Below are 26,383 nucleotides of genomic sequence, written 5' to 3'. Positions count from 1 at the left end.
GGGCTGCTCCCCTGCGGGCTGGGATTGCTCCCAGACCCCACGCCGGCTCCTTATCCTGGGGGAAGCGGTGCAGTTGTCTGGAGGACAGCTGCAGCCCCAGGAGGGTCCGCGGGGCACAGTCAGCACTGTGCAAACACAACAGCTCAGGTTGTAAATTATTTCCAGTTACGAAGCTTGGCTGACCTGTGCCCGTGGAGTTTGCCTGGAGCAGTCTCACGGCCTCAGAGCTGCCGTGGATTTGGGGGGACGAGAGCCTAGGCAAAGTGAGCTGTGCTTTCCTGCAGCGGGGATGGGGCAGTTTCCAGCTATTTTTTCAGGCACATGTTACCATTTTGTCCCTTTTTACGCCTGATCCCCCCTCCCGGGGCTTCTGCCAGGCACAGGCTGGGCTCTCTACCGGCCACATTCCTTCAGGTTGACGTGGCTTTTCTTTCTTCCCCCATCCTTATCGCGCTCGAGTTTGTGAATCATATTTCTCCAAAGCTATAAACCACCCAAGCAACCCGTGTAAATCAAGCGAGACAGAAAGCAGAGCCAAGCACAGGGGTTCGGGCCGCTCCGGTGGCACAGCTCTCCTGGGGTAAGACTCTTCTAGCCACGCAAGGAGCCATGCAGAAGTAAATCCCTTTTATAAAGCTTTTCTTGCTGCGCTCGGTCCTCCCAAGGCCACGAATTCTGCTTTCCCTTGTTTTGGCAGTGGGAAGACAGGGAGGCACACTGCCTGTCCCGGCACGCTTGCCCGCCGTGCCAGCAAGCGCTGGAGGGAAGATATGGGGTGATTTTCTGGCTACCTCTGCTGTCGGCAGGGCTGGTGCCAGGGGGGGCTGAGCGGGTCCCTGGGATGCTCATCCATCCACAGCCCCGTGCAGGCAGCCCAGAGCTGGCACCGGCCATCGATAACTTGCCGGAGGCTGCACGCCATTGTTCCAGGGGCTAGGAGCACACCAGGCTCTCCCAGCTTTCAGACCGAGGTGTCTGCAATTGCACTAGATGGAGCCTGATTTTATGAGTCTCCGGGGCAGAGCCCATCTCTCTGTACTCCCTCCAGAGAGCCCAGGAGCCTGTGGTCGGGATCAGATTGATCTTAACTGTGATGACCACACGCCTAAAAGTCACCTTTATTCTTCATCCCCCTGGCCAGCATGAAGGCTTTCTCCTGGTTCTGTCCCCTTTATCCTCTGTTTTCTCCCCAGAGAGACAGAAAAGTGAGGTACAACGCCAAAGCCAGGATTCTCAGAGAAGCAAATCCCAGTCTCCATCTGAAGGACAACATGACATCCTACAAACAAAAACCCAAACAGGGTGAGACCCAGCAGGGAACTGCCCTGCTCGGATTATTTCTCTCCCCGCTCCGTGCATCTCTGAGCATCTTCAGCCCCTGCATGACTCCCCAACAAGTGCAGAAACCCTGAGCAGCACAGCCTCGGGGAATTCAAGCTTCTAATTAAGCTCAATTACTCCTGGAAACAATTTTTAAACTATTCACCGAGGCTGCCGGCCAGGGCAAGAACACTGCACCTGCAAGTTTTAATTGCAAGGTTGTCACCGCTGAAGCCAAGTTATCGGCGTAGTTGGTGCCAAGGAGTCTGTGCCAAGCAATGTCGGGTCCTTCGGCACTGGCCTTATCGCAGGCCGGGGCAGCTCAGCTGCTTTCTAACGTCTCCTGAGCTGGGAAGGTTGGCGAGGCAGAAAAACTGATGCAGATGGAAAGCAAAACCAAGAAGGCAGAGGCCAGGACCACTGTGATCCTTTCGCATCCCTTCCTCCGGCTCCGCTCGCAGCACAAACACCTGACGTCCAAGGGGAAGCAGAGCAGGACCCTCGATGAGCCAGCAGAAAGGAGTCAGAATCTGAAAATCTCAAACCATCTCCCCGGCAGAGATACAGCGCTGACCCCTCAGAGAGCCCAGGAGATCCTCGGGGCTGCCGATGGCACCCGCGGGGCTACGGGACCTGCTGAATGTGACCAGAGACTCGCAGGGAGCCGGATTTGCAGCTACCCTGGGTTTAGTCTAGGAAGAGAGATGTCAGGGAGGTGGGGGCATCGTTCCCCTGTTTGATGCAAGGAGCCATCCGTGCAGTACCATCCCGTCAGCATGAGACAGCGCTGCCATACGTCTGAAGCGAGGGAGGGTTAACGGGGAAGCAAGATGGTGGCTGATGCTGTGAAAGGCTCTGCAAAGGCCCCGACTCACCTACGGGCAGGTTAAAATCAAATATATATGATTTTATAGTGACCTCTCTCACGGCTGGCGCTCACCCTCCATCTTTCTCAGCCCCGTGGCCCTGCCACAGGTGTAACAGTGTGGCTTTGAACGGACACACTGTGACCTCGCGGTGGACAGGATAAAACCCAAAGCCAGTTGTCTACAATGCAGTGGGTTACAAATAGGTGGATCAGCAGTTCCTTTGTTAATAGCAGCGGTCTGGAGCCTGAGACCTCGGAACCACCTCCCTTTTCCACTCAAAAAGTACTTGCCCGTCACTCAAAGAGAGGTTGTGAGTCGCTGGGCTGAGGATGGGGAGTAGGGCAGGGTGGGGGGCTGCAGCACCGGCGAACCCCGCAGCTCGCCAAGCTCACCAGGGTCCATCTTTGCAGGAGTAATCCCATGTTGCCATAGTCTTGCAATCTCTCTATAATCAATAACTAGTCTTGCAATCACCATGTAAACCTTACAGAAGGAAGACTCACTTCTCAGGGCTTTATTTGGGTATTTTTAATTCTGCCAGAGCAGGGAAAGCCCATCTGTATGAGCACCCCCACGTTCTCACTTGCCACCACCAATTCATCACCCCTCGCTTGGCAGCCATCGCCATCGCCCTCTCCCAGCACCCAGCCCCGCTGTGGTCGGGGAAGAAAAAAAACGCTTCCTGCTGCCCCACGCTTTCGAAGATACAAAGCAGGCGGCGTCCCCGCTCGCCGGGCGGCCGGCAGCGCCACGGAGGTGCGAACCCCGCCGCCCGGCTCGCTGCAGGCAGGTGTCAAATCCGGAGCCCCGGGGTGTGAAGCCGCTGCACACAGGCTTTCGAAACCAGGTGTGTCGCAGAGACGTGACTGCTCGAAAGTCTAAAAGTGGGGAGGTTTTATCACTTCTTTTATTTGAGTTCACATGCCTTTACTCTTGCTGCAGGCTCCCGGGACAAAGGCGTGGGATGGGACAAGCACGTGGGATGACGCACCTCCCATGCCAAGTGACAGCAGAGGGACTTGACATCTGGGGAGCCAACTCCTGACCAAAGCACTGCACTCGGAGCCAGACCATCTGGATGCAAAGCAGCACCACAGCATCTCCATCCTCCTCCAGTGCTCCACGAAGCCAAGCAGCAAAGGGATCACAAGTTTGGGATGGGGGGAAGCAGCCAGAGAAATGGGTGCTCAGATTCACATCCGAGCCCAGGCGAGGCTAGGTCTAAGCACAGGAAAGGAGGAGGGTTGCTGCCTTAGCTGAGCTTTTGTCCCAGCTGTTTATCGCTCCCAAGCCAGTGCTGAGAGAAACAGTTTTAAGCAGCATGAATGAAAGTGCAACACAGCAGGTTTCACAGGGATGCTGCCTCGGTCATCAGAGATTTTCACAGAAACAAAAAATCAGCGTGCGGCTTCGAGAGAAGAGCTGAAGGAAAAGAAAAAGCATGCAGGCAGCATCTCGGGTCTCCCCTGCAAACCTGAAACATACACAAAACTCCATGGGATGGAGATGAGTCTGTCTGCCTCGAGGAATTCATCATTCAACATCTCTTGGCGACCTCAGCGGCTAAGTGGAGCCCAGCTGTCCTGGTTCAACAGCAGCAAGGCTGGCACTGCCTATTTACCGAACCTGCACAAAGCCCTAGTTTTGAATCAGGCCCTTCACTCATCACCCCAAGCCTTGTCCTAGCATGGCATTGTCCCAAAGTCCCCTCCTAAGGCCAAACTCATGTGATGGCAGACAGGGCTTCCTCCGGTGTCTCTTTCTGCTGCTTTTCCACAGCAAGCAGCCAGTGAAGCGTTCCTGCCCCCAGGCTGCCTGCACCTACCTCCCGTGGGTGGGGATGCGTGCCTGCGCTAGGGGTGGAAGCTGCTCTTGCTTCAGCCCTCTGCCTCTGAAAAGGAACTTAACTGTTTCTTCTATTTGCCCCAAAGCATGGGTTTACCCCAAACTGTAAAGCTATCATGACCTGCCTCCAATTAGAAATCACAGCAATTATGCAGAGGATCATTTAGCAGCACAATTAGTATCTGTTTCTGCAGCAGAGATGAGACAGACCGGGAGCGGTGTCCTCTACAGAGGAGTTTTCTTTGTGGGTTTTTCAGCAGCTGTGAAAAGTTCTCCCCTCATTCCCTCAGGTTCTGCTCAGCTATACATTTGTGTTGCTGCCCTACATATTTGCAGGACAAAGAATTAACTCCCTTTATTCAGGGATCTTTAAGTTCATTGCAGGCCTTAATTTAAGCCTCTCAACAAGCCTGAGAGGCAACTCTGTAGCCTTCGCAGTTTTCTTTCTGCCTGACAGATCAGCCCACTTAGACTGGTGTCAGCTCGGTGTGCGATCAGGTGACCTGGCATAAACTCTCTATCTAAAAATGCCACGTTACCCCCTTTCTGCTGAATTATCAGAGCTTGTGCTCTGCAGCGTACACTGTACACCACCTTGCCCACTCTCCAGTGCCAAAAGAAGCTAGGCAATACCTGCCAACGTTTCCAGAGTAGCTTAAGCCAGCAAACGAGACTTGTAACAGATGAACACTCTTATCAAGGACATTGTGTTTTGACCTGGTATGAGGAACCTTACTGTCAGATTTTCTGCATTGCCAAGTCACGGACTAGGAGGAAGGATAAGCAACTCCAACCGCACAAGATATCCACGGCAGAGCCAGAGCAGAGCCCCAAGGTCGAGTTACAGCTGCAACTGCCAGAACACATATTTCTCTGTAAGTAGGAGAAACAAAGTTCACTACAAAACTCATGGAAACCAAGAAGCTTCTCTTCTACTGCCTTCAATAAGCTTAAAGAAGATCCTCTGATAGGTGGATAGCTTTCATCATGCTATGAACATGAACAGACGATGCAGGTCACACCTCAAAGACTTCACTGGCAAAATGCAAAGTTCACGACTAGGGTACTGCTACAGCCCATCATGTGAGCCACAAGCTCTGCTCACATGAAGATCCTTCTGACTGGATCCCCAGAAGCTCTGAATCCCCTGATCTCTGTCGGTGGAAGAGCCAAAAATGGGAAAGTTCAGAGGTTTTTATTTGTGTGGAATAGATAAGGAAAGCAAATATAGTCCGATAACCTCTTCCCTCCTGCGTAGCCGTCTGAAGGTTGCCACCATAGGCAGGATGCACGTTCTGTACTGAAGGCCTTAAATTTGACTGGGTCTAGTTAAAAATAAACTCTCTCGGTCAGCAGTGCTCTGCTACGGCAACATGTTCAACAGCCCCAGTTTGCTCCCATTACCCTCAGGAGCAGGATCACATTTCCAAGGAAAGGCTGGACTGGGGGAGCCCTGGCCGGTCTGGCCCAAGAGGTTACAGGATTTCCCAATTTTTTCATGCCAGTCAGTTAATTTTCAAGCCAAAAAGGATCATCATAGGCAAAGTTTGACTTCTCTCCCTTGGGAAACACCCACCCTGGCTTTCCACAAGGGCCCAGCCTGTTCATTTCCTGACTGGAGCACCCGGATGGGCAGGTGTCATTTTGGTTCACGGTTGATGTCTGCATCCCTATCCAGTTAACAGATACAAAAGGGCAAAGGCTAATTCGAGGACTAGATAGCTTCTTTCAGTAATTTTTTTTTCCCATCTCTGATAAAAAACACAGGCAGACGCAACAATTTAGCAATGACGTTAGGTGCAAACACCCCCCAGAGCAGCTACAAGAGGCAATTCTTCAGGGGCAGAATTAAAAGCTCTCTTTTATTAATTTTCTGGAGGGCAAATACTTTTTGGACAGTGACTCCTGCTGGAAAGGTGAAGCCAGCACAGCTACGGACCAGGCTTTGGAGAGCAGGGATGTCCCCACACTGTCATGCTGGAAGGGGCTGGCATTATCCCCATCACCAGGATTTGCACAGCACTTTCCTCTCTGGCAGCTCTTGGAGGAACCACTGGACCTGAAATACATTGGCAAATCCTTCTGCAGCCTCCTCGGAAAGGAGTACATGTGAAATACTGGGGGCCGAGTGGCCTAGGGGAACGTTACTCCCTCTCTGTGAGATACCACAGGGTTTTCCCACACTAAAGCAGCATGTTCTTGGCTTTGGTTTCTGAAAGTCTGCAGTGATGTACCACATTTCAGTTTGGCACCAGCTGGAAGACAACCGTTTGACTCTTTCGGTTGAAGAGCACACTATAGGTACACATGCCATCTTGACTCAGCTTCCTGTTGGTTTTATCTTCAAATCATCATGGAGGCACACAAATACAATTTACATGCCAAACCATCAGCTCTGCGTTGACAAGTCCCGTTCTTCAAGGATCCTTTTCACGCTCTCCACAATGGTCCACACTTCTGCCATGGCACCTCGACCTGCAGGGTTAAGAGCAAAACCACATGGTGAAATCCAGGTCCCACAGAGACAGCATGAGGCACGTGCTTCCCTGTCCCAGCACCTCTCTTCTCTACATGCCATACTGCTGTGGAAAATGAGATGCACAACAGTGGCACAGCACAGCAAAGCTCACCAAGTATCCCCACATGTTTCCTCGTGACTCGCCCAACAGAAAGCAACTGTGGAGGCCAGAGGATCTGCTCAGTCCACCTGGTTCTGCAGGGATTTTGTGGCACAGTTGAATGCCATCAGGGGAGGAGAGCGAGAAGAGTGTTCATGCTAACTTAGTTTGGCTCCTAACTCTGAAGTCTAAGCAGGAGTACAAGCTCCTCAGACAGTCAATGAAGAGAGGCAGGAAACCTCAAAAGGCAACTCATATGACCTTAATAAGTACCTCATGTTCTGAATCATCTCCAGAAGTGTCTGCATCTAACCCTTGACCGCACAGGGACTTACTATCTTAGATCACACTGCCCTGGAGGCAAGTGTGCAAAAGTGCCCCCAAAAAGCATGTGGATAGCAAAATACCCTATTTCACCTCCTTTCTCCACTGTAAACATTGTGTGTGTTTGGTATCTTTTTGAAACAGCCTTTGCCTATAAAAAAGACTTGCCGAATTCATACCATTCCCATGACTCTGCAGTTAGACCCACATTAGAGAAAGCTGTCCTGGATTCACACCAGCTTGAATCTTGGGAATAATTCTTGGAGAAGACTGAGTGCTGGACAGAACAAAATGTAAAAGCTTTTCCTTTCAGACTGGTTAGTTGCCAGATGAACATCTAATCTATGCTGCGCTGTTGCTTCCCTCTGCAATACTTTTTAAACTTAGGTTCAGAATTTTAAGGCCAGAGATCATTAAATCATCTTGTCCAACCTTGTGTACTGAACTCAGCACTCAGAACTCAGTCCATTCACTCCTATAATTTGTTTGGGACTGAGGAAAGATACTTCTCCCACTAGCATTTGTCTCCACTGGAAGATTGAAAAGATGGAGTCTCTGTTGATCTTTTGTTCTGCTGGCTAATTGCTCTAATAATTTAAAATACGTGCCTTATTGGTCATCAGAAATTAGTCCTGGGAGGTTTTGTTTTCCTCTTTTTTTCTGGTCTGCTTCCACAGCTAGGTTAGCGAGCGCACAGATGAACAGCTAAACCAGCAGCCTCTAAAGAACAGTAACAACTCGAGAGCAGGCAGGAGGCAGAGGGGAAGGGGAAAAGTCATCCTGACCAGCAGGGAGAGGTGTTTTCTTCTGGGCAGATTACAGGCCTGAATCTGCCCGGACCCTCAGTTTTCCAGTACAGATGAGCTACCTGAGCCTTGTCTGGGACAGAAGGTATAACTGGATATAACTGAGGATTTGTGATGAAGAATGATACTTTTGGAAGGTCGAGAAAATTGTGTTTCCTTGCAAAGTAAGACTCCTTCTCCACTATGCCTTTTTCAGATCTGTAAATCCCAGGAGGTTTGAAGCATCCCATGGATGAGCTGCAGGCAGATTTGGGCCCTTCTGATCTCCTAACCTTGAGGAGAGGAGCTGCAGCTGACAGGTCCTGCTAAGCAGGAGAAATTCCCTGCCTGCCTCTGCACAGTTTGGCAGAGCTACACCCTTGGAGAACATTTCCAAGGCCTGCCTTTGTCCTCCACCACCCACTTCCTCAACATCTTTGGCAATTCACAGCTGGATTTTTAGGTTTAGCAGAGCAAAATCTTGCTAAGCAGCCTGTCTTACAGCACAGCTCATGCCTACAGGTTGATTTCTATCTTTCAGTGTGCCAGGCTTCAGAAATGCAGCCAAGGATAATGAAGGTACGAGCAGTTTGGAAACGTTTTTGCAAAGGCAAATTGCTGCAGGCCCATGTGTGGTACAGCACCTCTCAAAGCCTCTTTATATCATGGCACGTGGATATCATCAAGGCCAACAGCTGGTAACCTACATTTAACTATCCAATCAAGGAAACATTTTAATTATCAACTCAATTTAATTTATTTTAACTCTCTTTTAGCTGGACTCTATGTCTAAAACCACCCATTTACTAAAGAAGAAAAATTAATCAGGTAAAGCTTGTAATGCAGAAACTCACTGGCAGTCAGAATCTTGCCCATTTCAGGTGAGACCAGCCACATGAGTTGAGGAAGATAAACCTCTTTTACAGCAAGACAAACCACAATGTCAACAGACAAAACTGATGCAAACTGAATTTCTTTTCTTCTGCACCAGATGTGTGAGCTTTGCTACCTGCTGCCTGGGTAAAAGCTGGGCAAATGCCTTTGTGGATGAAACCCACAAAACCGAAATTAGTGTGGAAGAAGAAGCCTTGGGGTGAAAGGCCTGAAAACAGAGGAGAAGAGAGGAAAAAGTGGTGGAGACTATCTTGGGTCTTCAGAGACCTGGAGTCCATTACTGCTGTGCTGGTTTTGGCTGGGATAGAGTTAATTTTCTTCATAGTAGCTAGTACAGGGCTATGTTTTGGAATTGTGCTGGAAACAGTGTTGATAATGCTGAGATGTTTTCATTATTGCTAAGCAGTGCTTACACAGAGTCAAGGCCTTTTCTGCTTCTCACACTGGGGGGGCACAAGAAGTTGGGAGGGGACGCAGCTGGGACAGCTGGCCCCAACTGACCAAAGGGACATTCCAGACCATATGACATCATGCTCAGCAATAAAACTAGGGGAAAGGCTGGCTGGGGGGCTGCTGCTCGGGGACTGGCTGGGCATTGGTCAGTTGGTAGTGAGCAATTGTTTTCATTTGCATCACTTGTCTTTCTTGGGTTTTATTTCTCTCTCTTTGTTATCTTCCTTTTCATTACAATTTGTTATTATTATTGTTATTGTTGTTATTATTATTTTATTTCAATTTTTAAACTGTCTTTATCTCAATTCACGAGTTTTCTCACTTTTACCCTTCTGATTCTCTCCCCCCATCCTGCTGAGGGGGAGTGAGCAAGCGGCTGCGTGGTGCTTAGTTGCTGGCTGGGGTTAAACCACAACAACTGCTTTGCCATAATTAGCCTACATACTGCCAGGAAAATCCTGGAATTTGCCAACAGGAAAATCTTGTTGTGAATTGACTCACAAACACAAGCGGAGTCAAGTCAGATGTGGCTACTACTGCCCCAGCTGTCCGTACCATCCCTCTCCTACAAGCTCCTTCAGGAGTTTGTTCTCACAGTAGAGACAGCTGAACTGAGTATGAAGCAGCTCCCAAATGACTGCTGGTGGAATGAGGTAACTGCTGATCAGTGCTGGTTTACTTTGCCATTCTGAGCTACCAACCACAGCAATTCACATGCTGCTTCTCATGTGGCTCACACATCCCTGTCGCAAGGGCAGCAACCCTCAAGCAAAGGGGCAGGGTGGAGCAGCAGAAGGTGGAAATCATGTTCACCATGCAACTCTAATCCATTTGTGCTGGTGAGTCAACTCACATGGCCCTTTTGCATCTCAGGTCCCCATCTATGAAACAGGGATGACAACAACACAGCTCTGCCTCAGGTGCATAAACCTGCAAGAATAAGCATATGACCCATTAGGAGGCACTCAGCTGCTTACTACAGGAATAGAGATCCTATATACATACTAAAAAAGATGAAGGGAAAAAATAAAGGACAAAGAAGCTATGCCAGATGGCCCTTCCACTTCTGCCAAAACGTCTGCGCAGAATGACCTCTTTTGGGCGTTTTCCCTTAACATTATTACAAGTACGTAAGAAATTTGATGTAATCAGGTCTAAAATCCCAGCGGGGGCATAATTGTCCAGGATATTTCAACTGATGCCTGAGTTACTTGACTACACTTACCTAACTGTAAATATTTCTTAGTCTTCAGCTCCAAAAAAACACTCTCTAGAAACCCTGCACCTACCGAAGAATTCAGAAACTAAGCCAGCCCTAGAATTTAACCATGAAGAACATTTTAACATCCTGTCTTCGCTACAGACTGTTTATTGAACTATCTGACAGAACGGTTAAAATCCTGCTGGAGTTGGGGTTGTTAAACAGAAGTACGAGTATACTACTGTGCAGGTAATAGCACATTTGCTATTATGGCTAGAACTGGGTGATGTTTTACAGACAATTTGTCCAAGAAAATTTTGATTAAAAAGTGAATCCATTCATCCAAATTGCTTGTATAAAAGCCCTTCTCAAAACCTTCCAAAAGTCAAAATACCTCCTTTTAAAGCAGGTCCTAAAATACAAATGAGACCATTTTAGTAGTATTTCTTAGCACTGCAAGTTAAGTCTTCTGAAACTAAGCATGACAGCTTTCCCTACCCCTCTCTTTCACTTCACAGATAAGTCTGATGTCAAAACCCCAAATCAGAACTCAATTGGGAAGCTGAAAAGTAACCCAGGCAACAAACAACAACAAATGTTAAATGCACATCCAGCTACACCCTCAGCCACGTCTGCAAAGCGCTTATTCTCATTGTCTGCTCTCTGGGATAAGATATTATCCCTATGTTAGAGATGAAGAACTGAGGCACGATGAAAACAGCCCACAGTCACAGTAGACAGCAAGGTCAGGACACCCAAATCCCAGGCTGATAACACTCACCACGAAGCCTTCCTTCTCTTTGATCTACTCTCTTCTTGAATGAGTATTTCTTTTAAATAACAGGCCTATCTAACGGCCCATTTGAAAGCCTGGCTTGGATGGTCTCTTAAGACTACTTAAAAATTAATGAACAATAATAATAGATATCAGCTAGCACAGGGCAAAGCTTCAGTTTGTTTGAATAAACCCTGGCGATAAGTACCTGCTCCCCACAGTTCAACATCTTGAAGGCCTGTGGTGGTGTAGCGCCCCGCCCCGGGCCACTCTGAGATCTCGGGATAAGCCACGCATGCTTTAGGAAAACCTCCCATTGTGCTGTTACCTTCATTACAAGGGTGTCAGGCACTCTTTGACCACACCTGGGCCATCTGCTGCCTGAATGGCACATCAGGACCACCCTGATATTTCAGGATAAGCCATGCATGCCTGGAAAACCTCCCATTGTGCTGTTATCTTGGTTGCAAGTGCAGAGACTTACGGGCGCCAGGCACCCCCTGGCCACACCTGGGCTATCTGCTCCCTGAATGGTACATCAGGATGACTCAGCACAAATTGTGACCAGAATGTAAAACAATGAGCAAAGCCAATCATCTCGAGACCCTATAAATAGCGATCCAAGGAGAGACCCTTTCAGCTCTCTGGGGACTGTAGCAGGCTGTGTGACCCAGTACCTCCCCCTGAGCTGGGACACCTCTCCGGGTAGATTTCGTGAGGATTGAAGATTGTCCGTCGATGATTTCTCTAGGACTTAAAGGCCAGATTTTGCAAAGTTTACTGACCATCTGTTGATGAATGTCAGCACATAAAAGTGAGTAATTTGTGAAACTCACGAGAGGGAAATTTTAATTGAAGGTTAACCTCTGTGTGTCTGTATCTGTGTATGTTCATTTGCAGTTTGGTTTGGAACTATTTTGCCTGTCTCTGTGATTTGGTTCAGAACTGTTCTATCTGTCCGTGCGTGTGTGTGATTTGCTTTAACCTCCAACCCTGCTGTAAGTTTGGGGTGATCCTTGCCATTTTTGAATATTTAACTAAGTCACAAATCTGATTGTAACAAATTCCGTTGAATCACTCTGTTAAATTGGCTCAAAATTAGGTACTGTTAAAGTCATACAACCTAATCTTGTGATCTATCTCAAAAATATTAATAAATCCTAAATTGCTGCTAAACCCAAGCTGTGTAACAAAACCTCTTTCACAACAAGGCTACACAGCAAAAGAACGTACATCCCTTCAGGATAAGAGCAGCACTCGTGCAGGAAGAGTCAGAAGACATGCAAAAGGACTGACCTTCATCTCCACACACTAGTTTCTTCACCACACAGGGGATCTCTGTATAGCCAAAGCCTTTCAGCTGCTCCACCTGCTGAGCTGTGATGGGATGTTCCCACATGGCTGTGTTCATAGCTGGGCAGAAGAGCAGAGGTTTGCTCAGATCCCAAGCACGGATGACACAAGTCTGCAAGAGAAGCCAAGAGGTTCAGCTCTGAGATGGGTTGTCTTTCCTCATTCCTTCTCATCACTTTGCCACACAGAAGCGCTTTCCCAGCCTGTGTGTCATTAGGGGCCAAAAGCCTCAATCTGTCAGTGCAGCTGGACTAGCCCACAGGCAGATCCACTGGGCTGATACTAATTTGTATTATATTCCAGCAAAGCTCATCTCTGACAGGCAAGAAAGATGAGGGAAGCAACAAAAAGGATAGATTCCCATCCTACTCTGGCATGGGGCCAAGCAAGCAGCCCAATCGCTGGAGCAAACCAAGCTGGAACATGATGCGTGCAGACTGCCAGCCCATGGGGGAGACTGAGAGAAGCTGAGGGGTGGCCACAGATCATATCAGCTATAGAGAAATCCCCAGGCAACACTTCAGATAAGCCAGCTGTAGAGCTAAACACAAAAAGTTGGCAAGTGAGCCTTTTTCAAATGATATGCCAACTGGATCTGTAAGTCCTCACAGGGGGAAGCACTGCTGCTTCCAGGACACAAACAGAGGATAAGATGAACACATCTGGGCTGTTGCAGAAGATGCTGGCAGATTACAAACCATCTAGCAGCTCCTGCGTGCTACAGGGAATCATATCTGACTCCTCAGCAACACATAACTTCCAGATAACCCAGTATCACCTCATGTCCTTAAAAAGATAAATGCTAGTTGCTCTTAATGCAATGTCCATCAGTTTCCCTAGGCCTAGCAGCATTTAAATCATGCAAAGGTAACTTCCCAGGTAGCAACAGTCCCCAGTACAGGGTCGCTGCTCAGATCACAAAGTACTCATGAGAACCCTGCCCATCCTTTTTTATGCCCTGTGATTTGAACCCTTCCCAGCACAGGAAAGTCTGCTAGAATCTGTTCTAACCTGCCAACCAGCACCTCCAGCACTTGCTTTGCTTTGCTGGAGCTACCTCTTCCCACCACAAGGCTCTCCAAAAAGACTGGCAGGAGTTTGTGAAGCCATGCCTCCCTAACATCCTTCCTGAGCTCTTCCCCCTGCTACCACCATCACATCTACTACAATACCAAGGGGACCCAGAAGGACAAGACTTTGCTTGTCCCTCCCACAGCTCTTTCTGGCTTCTCTCAGATCTCCAGTGATCTACTCACACAAATGAGGGCTGTTGCTCTGGGTGTACTTTTGTTTGTTCATATGCACTTCCTCTTACCTGAACAGCTAAGTTGGTCATGCAGGGCTCCCTGGCCAGAGCTGATGTGCTACCCTCCATTCCTAGTTCTAGCCTCCTGGCATTATTGAGGGGTGATGCACCACAGCAACATTTGCAGATCTGCAGCTTTCTGGCAGATCTTTTGGGTGGCTAATGCTTATGACTTCTCCTAATGAAGACCTAATGACTAGACACAAAGCATTCAGCCTGGCTGAAGGTCCCCATAACCCAACAGAGAAGGACACTCTTTTAATACACTTTCTGATCAGCCTTTGAGCCGGAGCACTTTTAATACCAGAAAAACAAGCCTGAACAAGCAAAATCCCCTGTAGCTGAAAATGGAAGGTAAGTAAGTGTGAGCATGTTCGAATTTCTGTGCTATGCAGTTAGGTGAGGGAGGAGGTGAGGCAGCAGGAAGTAAACAATTTTATCTGATCTCACAGGTGTCTTTCCAGATTGCATCTAAAAAACGCAGAGAGGAACTCAAAAGTGAGTGCAAGTGTGTGTGCGCACGCCTGTGTGTGTACATGCATGACAGAGAGAGGGTGGAGTTAGAAACAAAGAAATAACCACCCATCAGAAAAAGCAGGAAAGGCACAAAGCAGAGACTGGGAAATAATGGAAGAACCTGATGGAGCCAAGCAGTGGAAAAAGATGTAGGTCAGGGAAGAAAAGAACAACTGTTTGAGAAGGAATAGGGGAACCATACTATCGGAAGAGAGAGACAAGCATATGAAGTGGGAGCAGAACATGCAAATCTCACTGTCCTTGATGCTGCAGAAACATAAGACTTTCCATGAAAGAAAGGTCAGACAGTCTAACACTGGGAGGTGAGAGAACTCTCAGGCAGAGCACCGGTTACTCACCAGCAGGTTGTCACAGATGCCATTCGCAAGCTTTGCCAGCGTGTTTGCATCAAGAGGTGCCACCACCATAAGGTCAGCCCACCGTCTGAGCTCAATGTGCAGGACTGGGTCTGAACGACCTTTCCACAGCTGTGGATGAGACAAGATGCAGATTATGGAACCCTCACAATGAACACTGTGAGTAACAGTCACTTTATCAATACCACATTAGTAACCACCATGTAAACTTAAGGGGAAAGAATTACTCTCATATCAAGCAAGATCTGAGAGCGTGGGGAACCAGGGACTGCAGCCACAGTGCTCACTTTTCTGATTTTCCCCCCTCCTCCAGTGAAGGCCGTGTTGCAGCTACATTTAGAAAGCACAGTTAACAGACAGCACCGATGTGCTCAGCGCTTTACAAATGGGTATCCTTTCCCCACAAAGACAATTCACACGTCCAACCATGACAGATTTCAACTCACAGGAAAGAGCTTTCACCATATACTTCCCATTCACACAATCCCTCAGCTTCAGAATTGTTTATAAGAGTTCCCCCAACACACAGCATACCTGAGCGGAGAAAAGAGCTCCATCCTATCAGCCAACTGAAGCCAGACAGGACAAAGCCAGGGGTCACATTTCCTGAGGAACCCATGTGATTTATAAGCTTCAGATTTCTTTGAAGTGAAGCTGTCCACCGGCTTTTAACGAGGTATAGACCCCTAACTGCACAAGTCACTTTCAGTTAGGATGCATACCCCTACGCATACTCACAGCTGCAAAGTAAACCCTTGTTAAGTACAGTAGGGAACAGTCCTGTTGGCTTTCTCTAGGATGGATGAGGTTTAGCCAGCTGGGCACTATCATCCTCTCTTGGCTCTTAAGTGAATATTTCTACTTCCACTAAAGCTCTGAGTTGCTCGAAAGAGTCCTGGTCTTTTCTTAATAGCACAGTTAACTGGGAAAGTGTCAACAGAGGCAGCAAACAGCATCAGGTGCTCAATCCCCAGAGGACACACACAACCACAGGCCAGCAAGAGGTGCATCAGGGCCACAAACTGTTCCTTCTCTGAGTCACTGGAAACCACAACAAAAAGACAGCATCCGGAAAGCTGGTGCTTCCTGACACCTTTCCCAGCTTCTCCACTCACGTCTATTTTTTTCTAGAAGCACTGAAAATTGTAGTTTTATTTTCAGAATAAAATATCTCACAAACAGACGTGGAGCAGGCTTATTTCCCTCCCTTCTGTCAGAACGGCATGTTATAAGGACTCCCGTGGCAGTGCGTTTCTTCCCCCTCTCTGGGCTGATCTATGAACTCAGGAAGTCTCACTAGGCCTTAGCATAAGTATAATGAGTCAAGCAGTTAAGTGTCCCTTGACCGTACCAGGAACCCTCACATGGCTAAGACAGGGAGTCATGCGGACTGTTTCAAGGACTCCTGCTACCCAGTGAAAATAAAAAAACGACAGTAGAGATAATTTGTTCTCTCCCGACAACCTTGAGACATCCCAGTCCTCCCCTGACAACCTTGGAGCATCCCGTATCTGAATCTTAAGTCATTCTCTGACAGCCCCAGAGCATTCCTTATCTGAATCGTAACTCACGTGGAACGGTACCAGCACAGCTGGAATCCCAGTAATTTGCTGATGACTAAAGCCAATCACCTCCTGAACCTACAAGCAGTGGTACTGAGACCCTTTGAGGTCTCCTGGACCGCAGTGGGCTGCAACCAGCATCTCCCTCTGAGTGGGACGCCTCTCAGAGCTCGCAAACTTTTCTGTTTGCAAAGATCGGAGGTCTGTCGCCAAAAGCCAATGAGACTTGGGCTAATTCTCTCCGCTCCTTGAGGCTTGACCCTTCATTCATTGAGAAAGATGCTGAAGCATTCAACGTAAATATTTTCACTGAACTCGAGGGGAATTTTTAACTTGCTTATGTACATCTCTTAGTGCCTTTCTGGATGTGTGTGTATACTAATCTGAATATTCTATAGCAAGTATATTACAAATTATTGCTTTTCAAATCTATACTTAGATTACTGTCGTGAACTTCATTCAACTGTGAATGAATCTCAGGCTGTTATTATACTCATAATCCCTTTAGATATAAACCGTTGACCAAGTCTGGGACTAGGAGTTGATCCAGCCGCACCTAGACTCCGACAGGTCTCCCTCTCCGACAGCCGACTCCCCCAGAAAGCAAGGGGGTCTTCTCTGAACCTCGTGACTCAGCAGGAGGGTCTCCCTTACCCTTTTTATATTCCTGATCTCTGTACAAATCATGAGACATCAATTCTAACTCGATTTTTCTTTGTATATTTCTCTTTTACCCTATTTTGTCTTCGGTCTCTGTATACCTAATTTTAGTCTGATTCTAACTTAATTTTCCTGTGTACATTTCATCCATGTACTAAGCAATAGAGTGAACCTTGCCATTGAATTCTGTGAAGTCGCACTTTTATATAAATTCCTATTAAATCATATTTACTAATACCACTGAAAGTGATTCTTTAAGCAGACCAAACCACTCCACAACAGCTCCATGCCTGCCTTCCAGTGTGCCAGCAGACCTCAAAGCCTGACCTGCACCTCTTCTATCACCCCACCAAGGGTTCCTCAGAAATAACTGCCTGGAGCTGTAGCACCCTGGGGCCCAGCAGATCTCCACCACTCTCCTAGGTGAGTCAGAAAGCTTCCTGGCCATTGCCATTAGCATGCCTCTCTCCACACAGAAGTGATCCTCATGTGTGAGCACACTGGCAAGAGTACTGGTAAAGAGTAGATCACCTTGTACTCAGATCGGTACTGCAAAGTAGAGATAAAATGTATAGGAAAAAAAAAAGATGTTTATAAAATGAACCTCTTCATACTCTCAACGCGTGTCAGCAAAACTGTAGTCAGGAGAAAAAGCCCTTTTACAACGTCTAGAGATGTTCACAGCCCTGACAACTGAGCTATCCCTTACTGGAATGGCTCTTCTATGTATGCGCAGGAGCACAGATGCAGACACCTCTGAGATAAACACTACTTCCACCAGGAGAACCTCTCTAACTTCCAGCCACCTGTCACACTGGTGCCCGCCATCTCCAGGTACTGGCCTTCCTCTCCACTGCTACATCAGGGTGGCCCTACCAGCACAAGGTTATCCAGTCAGACACCAGCCTGAGTTTTAAAGCAATGTAGGTAGTTTTGTGAATGTCAGCGATGCCTGTAGATTCAGAATACGTAGCGTTAAGGAGAATTAAGCTGTTGCCTTCATGACAAGTATGACTCACGACAAGCACCAAACACCCTCACTGCGACTCTGCAGTGGCCTTCTTGACATTTCCTGATACTCCTCTCAGAGCTGCGGATAGCAGCTGAGCCCAGCGTGGTAAGAGACCACTTCTACCCTCATTGCCTCCTGCAAGTCTGCTAGGGCGGTACAAAATCATCCGGTACAGTCAGGGCAGCCTTTCTTTTATTCCTCATTTACAGCATGGTTGGAACCACATTCTTTGAAAGCCATATTCCAAAGCATACATTACTAGAACAAAGAAGTGAGTCTTGGCCTGGGATTAAAAAATAAATAAATGCGGTCTCTTGCAGAGAAACTTAGAGGAATGCTCCTATTTGTTGTTCAGCACCTGAACAACTAAGTGAATCTCCCAGGGAGCCTGCTTTTTTTCTGAAGCATGACCCATTGGCCTTCTGGAAGTTGAAGGCACGAGTGCATGACAAAACTACTTGAATTACAAAACATGTGGCTAGTGGGGACAGGACAGAAGCCCTTCCAGTCTCCAGAGGAAGAACAACTCACCTGCCACTCATCTTCATCACTGTAGAGGGTGACAGGAATCTCCTGGGCATTGTAGAAATGCTTTGCTCTCTCAGTAGTGACCACTTTCACTTCGACCTAATCAGAAAAGAAAGAAAGACCAATGGTTAGACTTGAGGATAATCCTGTAAAGCTGAGTAGAGCAGGAGGGCTCCAGCCGCAAAGATTTTGAAAGCTACGTAGATTCTCAGAGGAACGTCCCCTATTCACAGCTGAAAGGCCAGGCCACCACAGGTACTCACAGGAGCCAAAGACTCATTTCATGCCACCCTAAAATGGGCAGGTGCTGAGTCACCACCCGCCAAACACGTTCACATGGCCAGTTCACAGTGGGGACAGCAGAGAGGACAGAGCAGGTCAGAATGAGATGCAGTTCTGTACAGAACTTCAAAGCGACAGTAAGAAGCAGCAAACCAAAGCTCTGTGAAAGATGCCCTTTAATCTCAAAACATGCCTGCCAAAGGGAGCAGGAGAGCATCTTGCCTCAGTGGATTCCCTTAACCACAGCACAGAGGACTGCCGAGGGGTGGCATGCCTACACGGCACTTGCAGGATCATTCTTCCCACACTCGGAGCCAAGAGGAAGCTCTGTGCCAAGAGAAAGCACAGTGCTGAGTGATCAAAAGAACTGCTGAGGGACAAGTAGGTTAGCTGGGTCTCAGCAGCACCAGCGCAAAGCCAGCCCACCTCTGCTACACAAGGCTTCACAGGAAAGAGTGGCTTTGGAAGAGAGAGAACAGTTTCTTGGTTGAATGGACCACCTTTTGCACCTCCCTCTGTCTCTTTCTGCCCCTGCCCCTCTCTCAATGATCTCCTGGTGCCAAAGGTGGAGAGGTAGCTACAGACTACTGGATGCTACTTTTTAAAACCGTGTTAATCAGACTTGCTCCAGCCAGGGGCAAAAATACCAGAAGCAAGTCAGAGCTGTGTCTTCCAGCTATTCTTCCTACCAAGGTAAGCTGTTGGAAAGAGGAAAACCTCTGGGTAGATATGTTCATAGCCCAGGGTTTCTGTGCAGTCAAAACAGTAAACCAGCGGCTTCCACAAAGGAAAGAGAGACTGGGTGAAAGTGTATGAAGGTTCTCTGCAAAATCTTAGATAAACCTGCCTGCTTCGTTGAAAGCCAGTGCAACCTTCAGTTATATGGTATATACTGGGGAAACACTATTATGTCCCTTGGATGTTTATTTGACATACACACTTATGAGGTGCTAAGGTGCCCTATGACACGAGATCCTTTCACTTCCTCCCACAGAAATCTTAACAAGTGGAAAAAGGGGTTTTTTTCCTGGTATCTACGTGTTGCGTGACCTGCTCAAAGCTGTAGCTCTGACAAATGTCACAAACAGCTGCCTGCTGCATGCAGTGAACCGGAGGTGCTCTGCACACACTGGGATCAGCAGCAAAGCAGAGTCAGTGTCGAAGTGGCTCTGCATGCACTGATCAGCCATGCAGGACATGCAACTGTACTTCCATCTGCAATTTCTCCCAAGGATGTACCTTATAACCAGTCAACAAATGGGCCAACACATGGAGGGAGTGGTCCAAAAAGACTGGTAACGTGGAAGATGCACTTCAGGCCATTGATTACAGCAAAAAATAACCCTTTTCTTTGTTATTGCCCACTTTCAACCACTGTTTGCTCCTTCAAGCAGTTCACAGTGCAACCCACTGCATGGTCCTATTAGCGCAACAGAGAGATGGGGAGAAACCAGCCTCACCAACAACTCCTTCCCACTAGAAAACTGTGGCCTGAGGTACAAAACTGATGAAGCACTTAGTCTGCACACTCTTGCTAAAACAGACTGCTGAAAACCTCCAACCTCCAAGAAGCTATCTTCAACAGCAGTGGTTGAAGTGACAAAACATGTTAACCTATCTCCCCAACACTATCTATTTGACTGGGAATGCAGCACTGTTGATTATCTGCACCCTACATGACTAGAATAACAGCTGGGAGCAGTGGAAAATCCCAGCCTTAGCATATCATGGTCAATTTGGTAATTTTTCCTGTTTCCTGAAGAAAAAGCAATGGGAAAATATAGCTGCACATAACAGCAGTATTTGGTACTATATGTTTGGTTCTTTGCCTCTTGTAAATGTCTGCTCTTTTTCAAGTGACCCTAACTTGGAATCACAGCTGCATTTCTAGTGCTTTCGAGTGTGAAGATCATATTCACAGCAATCAACCGTATTGTTTCCATATTAACTTCACCTCACAGGAAGGTGTTTGGAGCCACGCAGTGACACCCACAAAGGTGCTAATGCTGCTCTCTGCCATGCCATGGGCTTCAGTGAGGTGTTAACCTCGCAGTCTGCAAGATACTGTTTATTTGGTGATTTTAAAGAGCAACGTGCAGTTTCAAGGGGCATGTCTGCTCTCTGAAATGGTACCAGTAGGCCAGGTCTGCACTACAAGTTTTCAGCAGTGATGTTTGTTAGTGGTATTCTTATTTTACAGTTAGCCATAACGGTATAAGGATTTTTAGGTGATACAACTCGATCTACCATGTGACATATTTTGTCACTTGCTACTTCAATTGCGTCACTATTCAAAATTTTCTAATCTAGACCAGAAATACCTCTCTAAGGCTAAAGGACACAGAAAAATCCCCAAAAGACACTCTGGTTGTTTTGTGTTTTGGTTTTTTTTTTTTTTAAAGACGGTTATGAAACTATCTCCGGTCTTAAAAAAAAACATATTTCTTCAAAGCGTAAGCCCATGAATAGGGAATAGCTGGCTATCGAGTACTGCATCCAACCCACTACAAGCTAGAGCATACCAGAGGGATGTTGAAGGACTCCGAGTGGTGGTGACTCCACCACTCCCCCAAGAAAGTTGCTCTATTAGTTAAATATTCTCCCTAATTAAGGTTTTCTGCTGGGGTGGGCTCCTGGTTCCCTTGTTCTGAGCAAGTCCTTCAAGTCCCTCCAGCTACGTTGGAAAGAGATCAGTGTTCTCAAGATCACTTTAGCCTACATTGTTTTTTCTTTCTATTTACCTGGCACACCCTCTGTTTGCCTGTGGATATATCCCTCCTTAAACAGTAAAGGCAGTCTAGCCACACTCAGAAACTCCTTTATGGGAGACAGTTTAGACTAGTTAGAGCTCTTTTACTTGGACCACTTAAGCCAATTCTCCAGTGTAAATTTTACTGCCAAACTGCTCTCCTGTGTTCAGGCAATATTGCTGGTCTCTGTTAGATGATTCTCCTGTTACAGCCATTTCTGCTTGGGGTAAGGGTGTGTGTATGATTTTTTTCATCACTTTCTCAGTATTGACAGCAAAATCTTTACAAGCAGACTGAGCTTCAGTAACAACTGCTGCAGAAGAGAATGAGTAGCTCCCCTGTTAAATGGCACCTACAAGCTGATGTAGAGGCTACCTGGCAGGAGCACAATGAAATGACATGACGTGATTAAACCTAGAAGTCCAGATGACATCCTGTACCTTCAAGAGCAATACATTTCGCCCACAGAAAGGTCTGTCATTGCCTTTGTGACTAACCAATATCCTGCCAACAGGATTTTTGTCATCATATTCCTGCCAGGCCATTCAAAAATTCTAGGAATCAGCCTGAGACAATGTGTGTGAGTGTAGCACAACTATGAGAGTTACCCACAGTGTCCTGATGAGACACTATGTGCTGTCTCCCCACAGCACCAGGTGCAAGGGTAATAACCTGAAAGGTGTAAGCTGATGCTGTCTAAATTTCCTAGATCTTCAAAGAGGTTAAACAAAAGGCAGTAAGATGTAGTCACATCCATTATCACCCTCAAGGAGATGTTAAAGTTTAATGAGTGCAAAATCATATTGCCAAGTTGTTCACCAAGGATCATTTTAGCCAAAACATCAATTTAAACTAACAACTCTGGTTCAACACTCTGACCACATCTCCTTTAGTATCAAAGCCTTCCTCTGCTCCTGCCCTGCTTCCATCAATGGCTTTTTAAAGTTCTATTCCACCAGTAAAGAAATTGATGCAACAGGCTCGTGCAGGACTTAACAAACTCAATGGAAAAGTTACACTGCCTCAGCAGGCTTTAGGTCAGGCCTTGAAATCACATCAGAAATTACTAAATAAATAATTTTAATTAATAAATTAAGTACCAGAAGCTCCTGGACTGGATGCTTCACTTTCACTTTTTAAGCAACTAAAGCCTAAAACCAGAGACCACAAAGCCTACAATGGATGTCACAGAACCTATGGGCCTTCACAGAGAATTTAGGTCCAGCCATCTGCAGTTTTTAATTTTAAATCAAATGTTCAGACCAAAGGAATACATTTGACCTAGATTCCTACAGTGCATCGTTTGCATTCTTCCTGTCACCTGCAAAGAAGGATGTTCCAAGCACCAAGAGCAAAGGAAAAGAAGCAACAGCGAAGCCAATCCAAGAGACAGAGGTGCATATCCCTGGCTCTGGTCTGGTCACCCCCCTTCCTTGGTATCACTTTTCTTTGGCCCACTTACTTCATGCTAGGACCTTTGGCCTCACTAATCATTTCAGGTCAAGTAATAAATTAACCGAGGCCCCTCTTTGCAACCCACAATGCCAGCCCAGCTGGCAGAACCGGTGCCCAACAGCTCGCCACATCTTCAGTACCCTTTTCCAGCTTGGATATCAACATAAACCAGATACGTCATGCACCTCTTCTGACTCTATGTTAATGTATCTACAAGGTCAAGCCTCTGAAATCATGCAAAAGAATATTCATTAAGCAATCTAACCAATATATCTGCATATTTAAGTACACCCTCTTGCTCCTGCCACTCTTTCATTTTACTGCTCCAAAACATTCACTTAGTTTCTTAAAAGCTAAAGGTTTTCTACGTTTTCCTCTAACTTTATTCCACAGCAAAAGTTAGCACATCTCCCTCTCTGATTCTAGTCACTAGTGGCCTCTGCTGGACACCTCTGTTACACCAGCAAATACACTCCAGAAAAAAAAAAAATCTAGCAGCTTGTATTTTCTATTTCTGTTTTTACAAGAGATGGTTTCCCTTTGTTGGTCAGACAGCAGTGTCCATTTTTGCAAACTCCACACCTCACCTATGGAAAATTGCAATATCCTAATTAGAGATTTCAAGTTCCAGAAAGCATCACCTGTGTCTGTAGCCAGATCTAATAATTTGACCGACAAGGACATATTCCAGAAAGAAAAGAAAAACAAAGCAAGGACCTATTCAATCATTTTTGAGAGAATTAAGCAAGCTGAGCTGAACAATAGTACTGTCATATTCATTAATCTAAATGTCTGCCTATTGAAATATCCAGGAAGAGTTACTGCTCTTTAAGCCTGATGTAAAGCTAACTCTTAAGTCTAGAGAAGTATGAAATGATAGGAAAAAGTATTAATTGATTTTTAAAAACAGGAGGAATCCTCCCCCAACAAATTTTCTAACTAAAGGGCTCAAAGCCAGAAGGAACTTTTCTTTTCAACAGAAGCCACATAATCTCTCCTCAAAAAGAGAAACAGGGTAACACCAACTTTACAATACTCTACCAATAGATTTACTCACCCCAGTGATTTTCAGCAATTCGGCAATGAGCAGAGGCAGCTTCAGGGCAGCCACACTTCCAGTCACACCCACCAGGACACGGTATTTTTTCTGCGGCACAGATGACCTTTTTTCTGCAGGAAACCCTCGTTCTGGTGGGGAGACGGGCTCCATGCTCCAATCAAACTCTGCAAGCACAGAAAAACAAAGACACTTGACTAATGGTGCCTCCAAGTGAGGCTAGCACAGCAAGGCTCCAACTGTTCCTGAGGGCACGGATCTAAGCCTGGACTATGCAAGACCCAGAGTAATTCAGTCTGAGGATGAACACTCAGATCCCGATCCGCAACACTTTCAATCATCAGCAGACCTTTAAGCATAGCAGTAGCCTACTCCTGTTTAATTACAATTTTCTCTCCGATATTGGTAAACAGAATGCTAAAATCTGCGCAGGCAGGCCACAAAAGTGTTCTGGTAAAGCCCATGGCCCCCAGAACGAAGATATGCTCTCACACGTGGAACATGGTCCAGATTTTACCATAAACGTACCTTTCACACTGACTGCTGGGAAGACACAAACCCCCAGCCGAGTTGGTTTCCCTTCGCACTCTCTGGTGAGTAATAAAAGCAGGGAGACATTTTAATAATTAAAAATTTTGGGGCCCTGAGGCAAGCATTATCATCTTACTTCCCACTGGATCACTATGTATTTACAGCAGCACTAGAAACTACTCCCTAGCAGACAGGGAAAAAACCCAAAACAGTGAGTAAGAGGTAGAACACAACAGCCCACCGAGTGAAAACACCTTCTCAGGGACGTGAAAGTCAGAACTGCTCACTCCCCCACCAGCGCTGAGCAAAGCGATCTGCAGGCTGATGCGGCTGCTTCGGAAGGCAGGCTGAGCAAGCAGCTTTAATTCAGGTCTCCTGCCTCCTTCCCAGCTTCCCTGCACTGCTGCCACACGGATAAGTCACAACTGACTGTTCTGGTGAGGAAAAGTGTTCCTCCGCAGAATCGACGTGAGCAATCTCTGCTTAATGAGCAATTAGCAAAGGGCAAATTCACTTCTTGAAAAAATCTGAAAAATTAGTTTCTAGCAAAGACATTACACTGGGATTTGGTAAAGTTCATTGAATTTTACCGACATCCTTGTTATTTGGAGGAAGTTACTTGGAAGCATTTTGGGTAGAACAAAAAGGAAGAAAGAGAGGTTTATGCTGCCCTTATTTTTGGTACCAACTTGAATGTTGGAGTGAGGGGGCTGTATTCCTGAGAGACAGAAATTTTACCCCTTCGGTCAGCCCCCGGGATAATTCAGCAGCAAGTTTCATTTAGGATCCTTCACAGGGCGATTCAGATCATGCTCCTGCAGCAGTTAGGTGGAAGTCTGACCTCTGCACCCAGCCACTGAGACACAGGAGCACAAACATCCTTTCTAACCACCTCGCACCCATCCGCTGCAACACAACAGCAATAACATGTTCTTTTTCCATGCTCTGCTTCAAATTAATGTGTTTAACTCGGGCCCCTGAGGTTTCTCAGTGTGTTTATAAAAAAAAATTGCCAGAGTAAGAGCACGATTTCAGCCTGAGCATCTAGGCACTGATTAGGAAGAGTAGTTAGAGGGAAGGCTAGGCGATTTCAACACTACTGCAACACTTTACATGTTTATCTATATCTAATTAAAATTAAGTTAATGCCATCACAGCAAGGAAAACATCCACTTCCCTTATGATTACTAAATGACAATTAATTCGCCAAAGCTTCCACATCTTAAAGCCTGGGGAATAAGATGTAATTTTTTAATAGGCAGCTTTCAAAAAGGGCTATTAGTGACAAAACAAAAGCGCGACATGCTGGGCCGCGCTTTCCCCTTACCCAAATCCAGCTCTGGGGAATCAGCCAAGAAGCCATTAGAAAGCAAGCAGCTTACAGTCCTACTTAGTTATTTTATTAGCTTTTTAATGCCGCAGTTACGCTTAAAACAGCCTCGTAAAGGCCGCTGAGGCAGAGAACAGAACCGAGAAACCCCGGGGATTTCCCAAACGCAAACAAACAACGTTTATATACCGGCAGAGAGACACGACGGAGCCCGCTCAAGAGGGGCCGGGTCGCGGCCTACTCCCGCCGAAGCCTCGACCCGCCATCGCCAAGCAACGGGGGCACGAAACCCCTCCGCGCCCCGGAAGGCAAAGGGCACGCTGGGAAACACCGCCCACCCCCTCCAGCGCTGATTGGTGCCGATTGCGCATGCGCGCCGCGGAGGCCCTTGAGGTGCTGACATGGCGGCGGTCGCCTTCCCCAGGCCCGGGCAGCCCCTGCTCGGCCCCCGGGGGGACCTGCTCTGCCCTTCCCTGCCCTCCACCCCGCCGGGGCCCCGGAGCGCTGGGTTTGGGCGGCTCCGGCTCCGTCTGCCGGCGCCTGAAGCACCGAGAGGGGCTTTTGGCCCGGCGGGGGGGGG

General features: G+C 47.1%; 1 protein-coding gene across 2 annotated transcripts; it reads right to left on the bottom strand.

Moving 5' to 3' along the window:
- Positions 1-5,881: 5,881 nt before the first annotated feature.
- On the bottom strand, positions 5,882-26,061 carry PPCDC (phosphopantothenoylcysteine decarboxylase). 2 transcript variants are annotated; one of them, XR_774618.1, is made up of 7 exons: positions 25,993-26,061; positions 23,943-24,109; positions 18,402-18,497; positions 14,619-14,747; positions 12,381-12,549; positions 9,962-10,038; positions 6,430-6,509 (listed from the first exon to the last, which is right to left on the bottom strand). XR_774618.1 is itself a non-coding variant. In XM_010571630.1 (6 exons), the coding sequence occupies exons 2-6, from the start codon at positions 24,093-24,095 to the stop codon at positions 6,424-6,426; spliced, it is 633 nt and encodes a 210-aa protein (XP_010569932.1). In that variant the 5' UTR covers positions 24,096-24,109; positions 25,993-26,061; the 3' UTR covers positions 5,882-6,423. The 2 variants fall into 2 exon arrangements, 1 of the variants encoding a protein (XP_010569932.1); XM_010571630.1 differs by lacking the exon at positions 9,962-10,038 and having other exon boundaries at positions 5,882-6,509.
- Positions 26,062-26,383: the final 322 nt, after the last annotated feature.

This window comes from Haliaeetus leucocephalus, unplaced genomic scaffold (assembly GCF_000737465.1).
Source record: "Haliaeetus leucocephalus isolate CR32 unplaced genomic scaffold, Haliaeetus_leucocephalus-4.0 Scaffold339, whole genome shotgun sequence".
Classification (NCBI taxonomy): domain Eukaryota; kingdom Metazoa; phylum Chordata; class Aves; order Accipitriformes; family Accipitridae; genus Haliaeetus; species Haliaeetus leucocephalus.
This window is presented reverse-complemented; position numbering and strand designations above follow the sequence as displayed.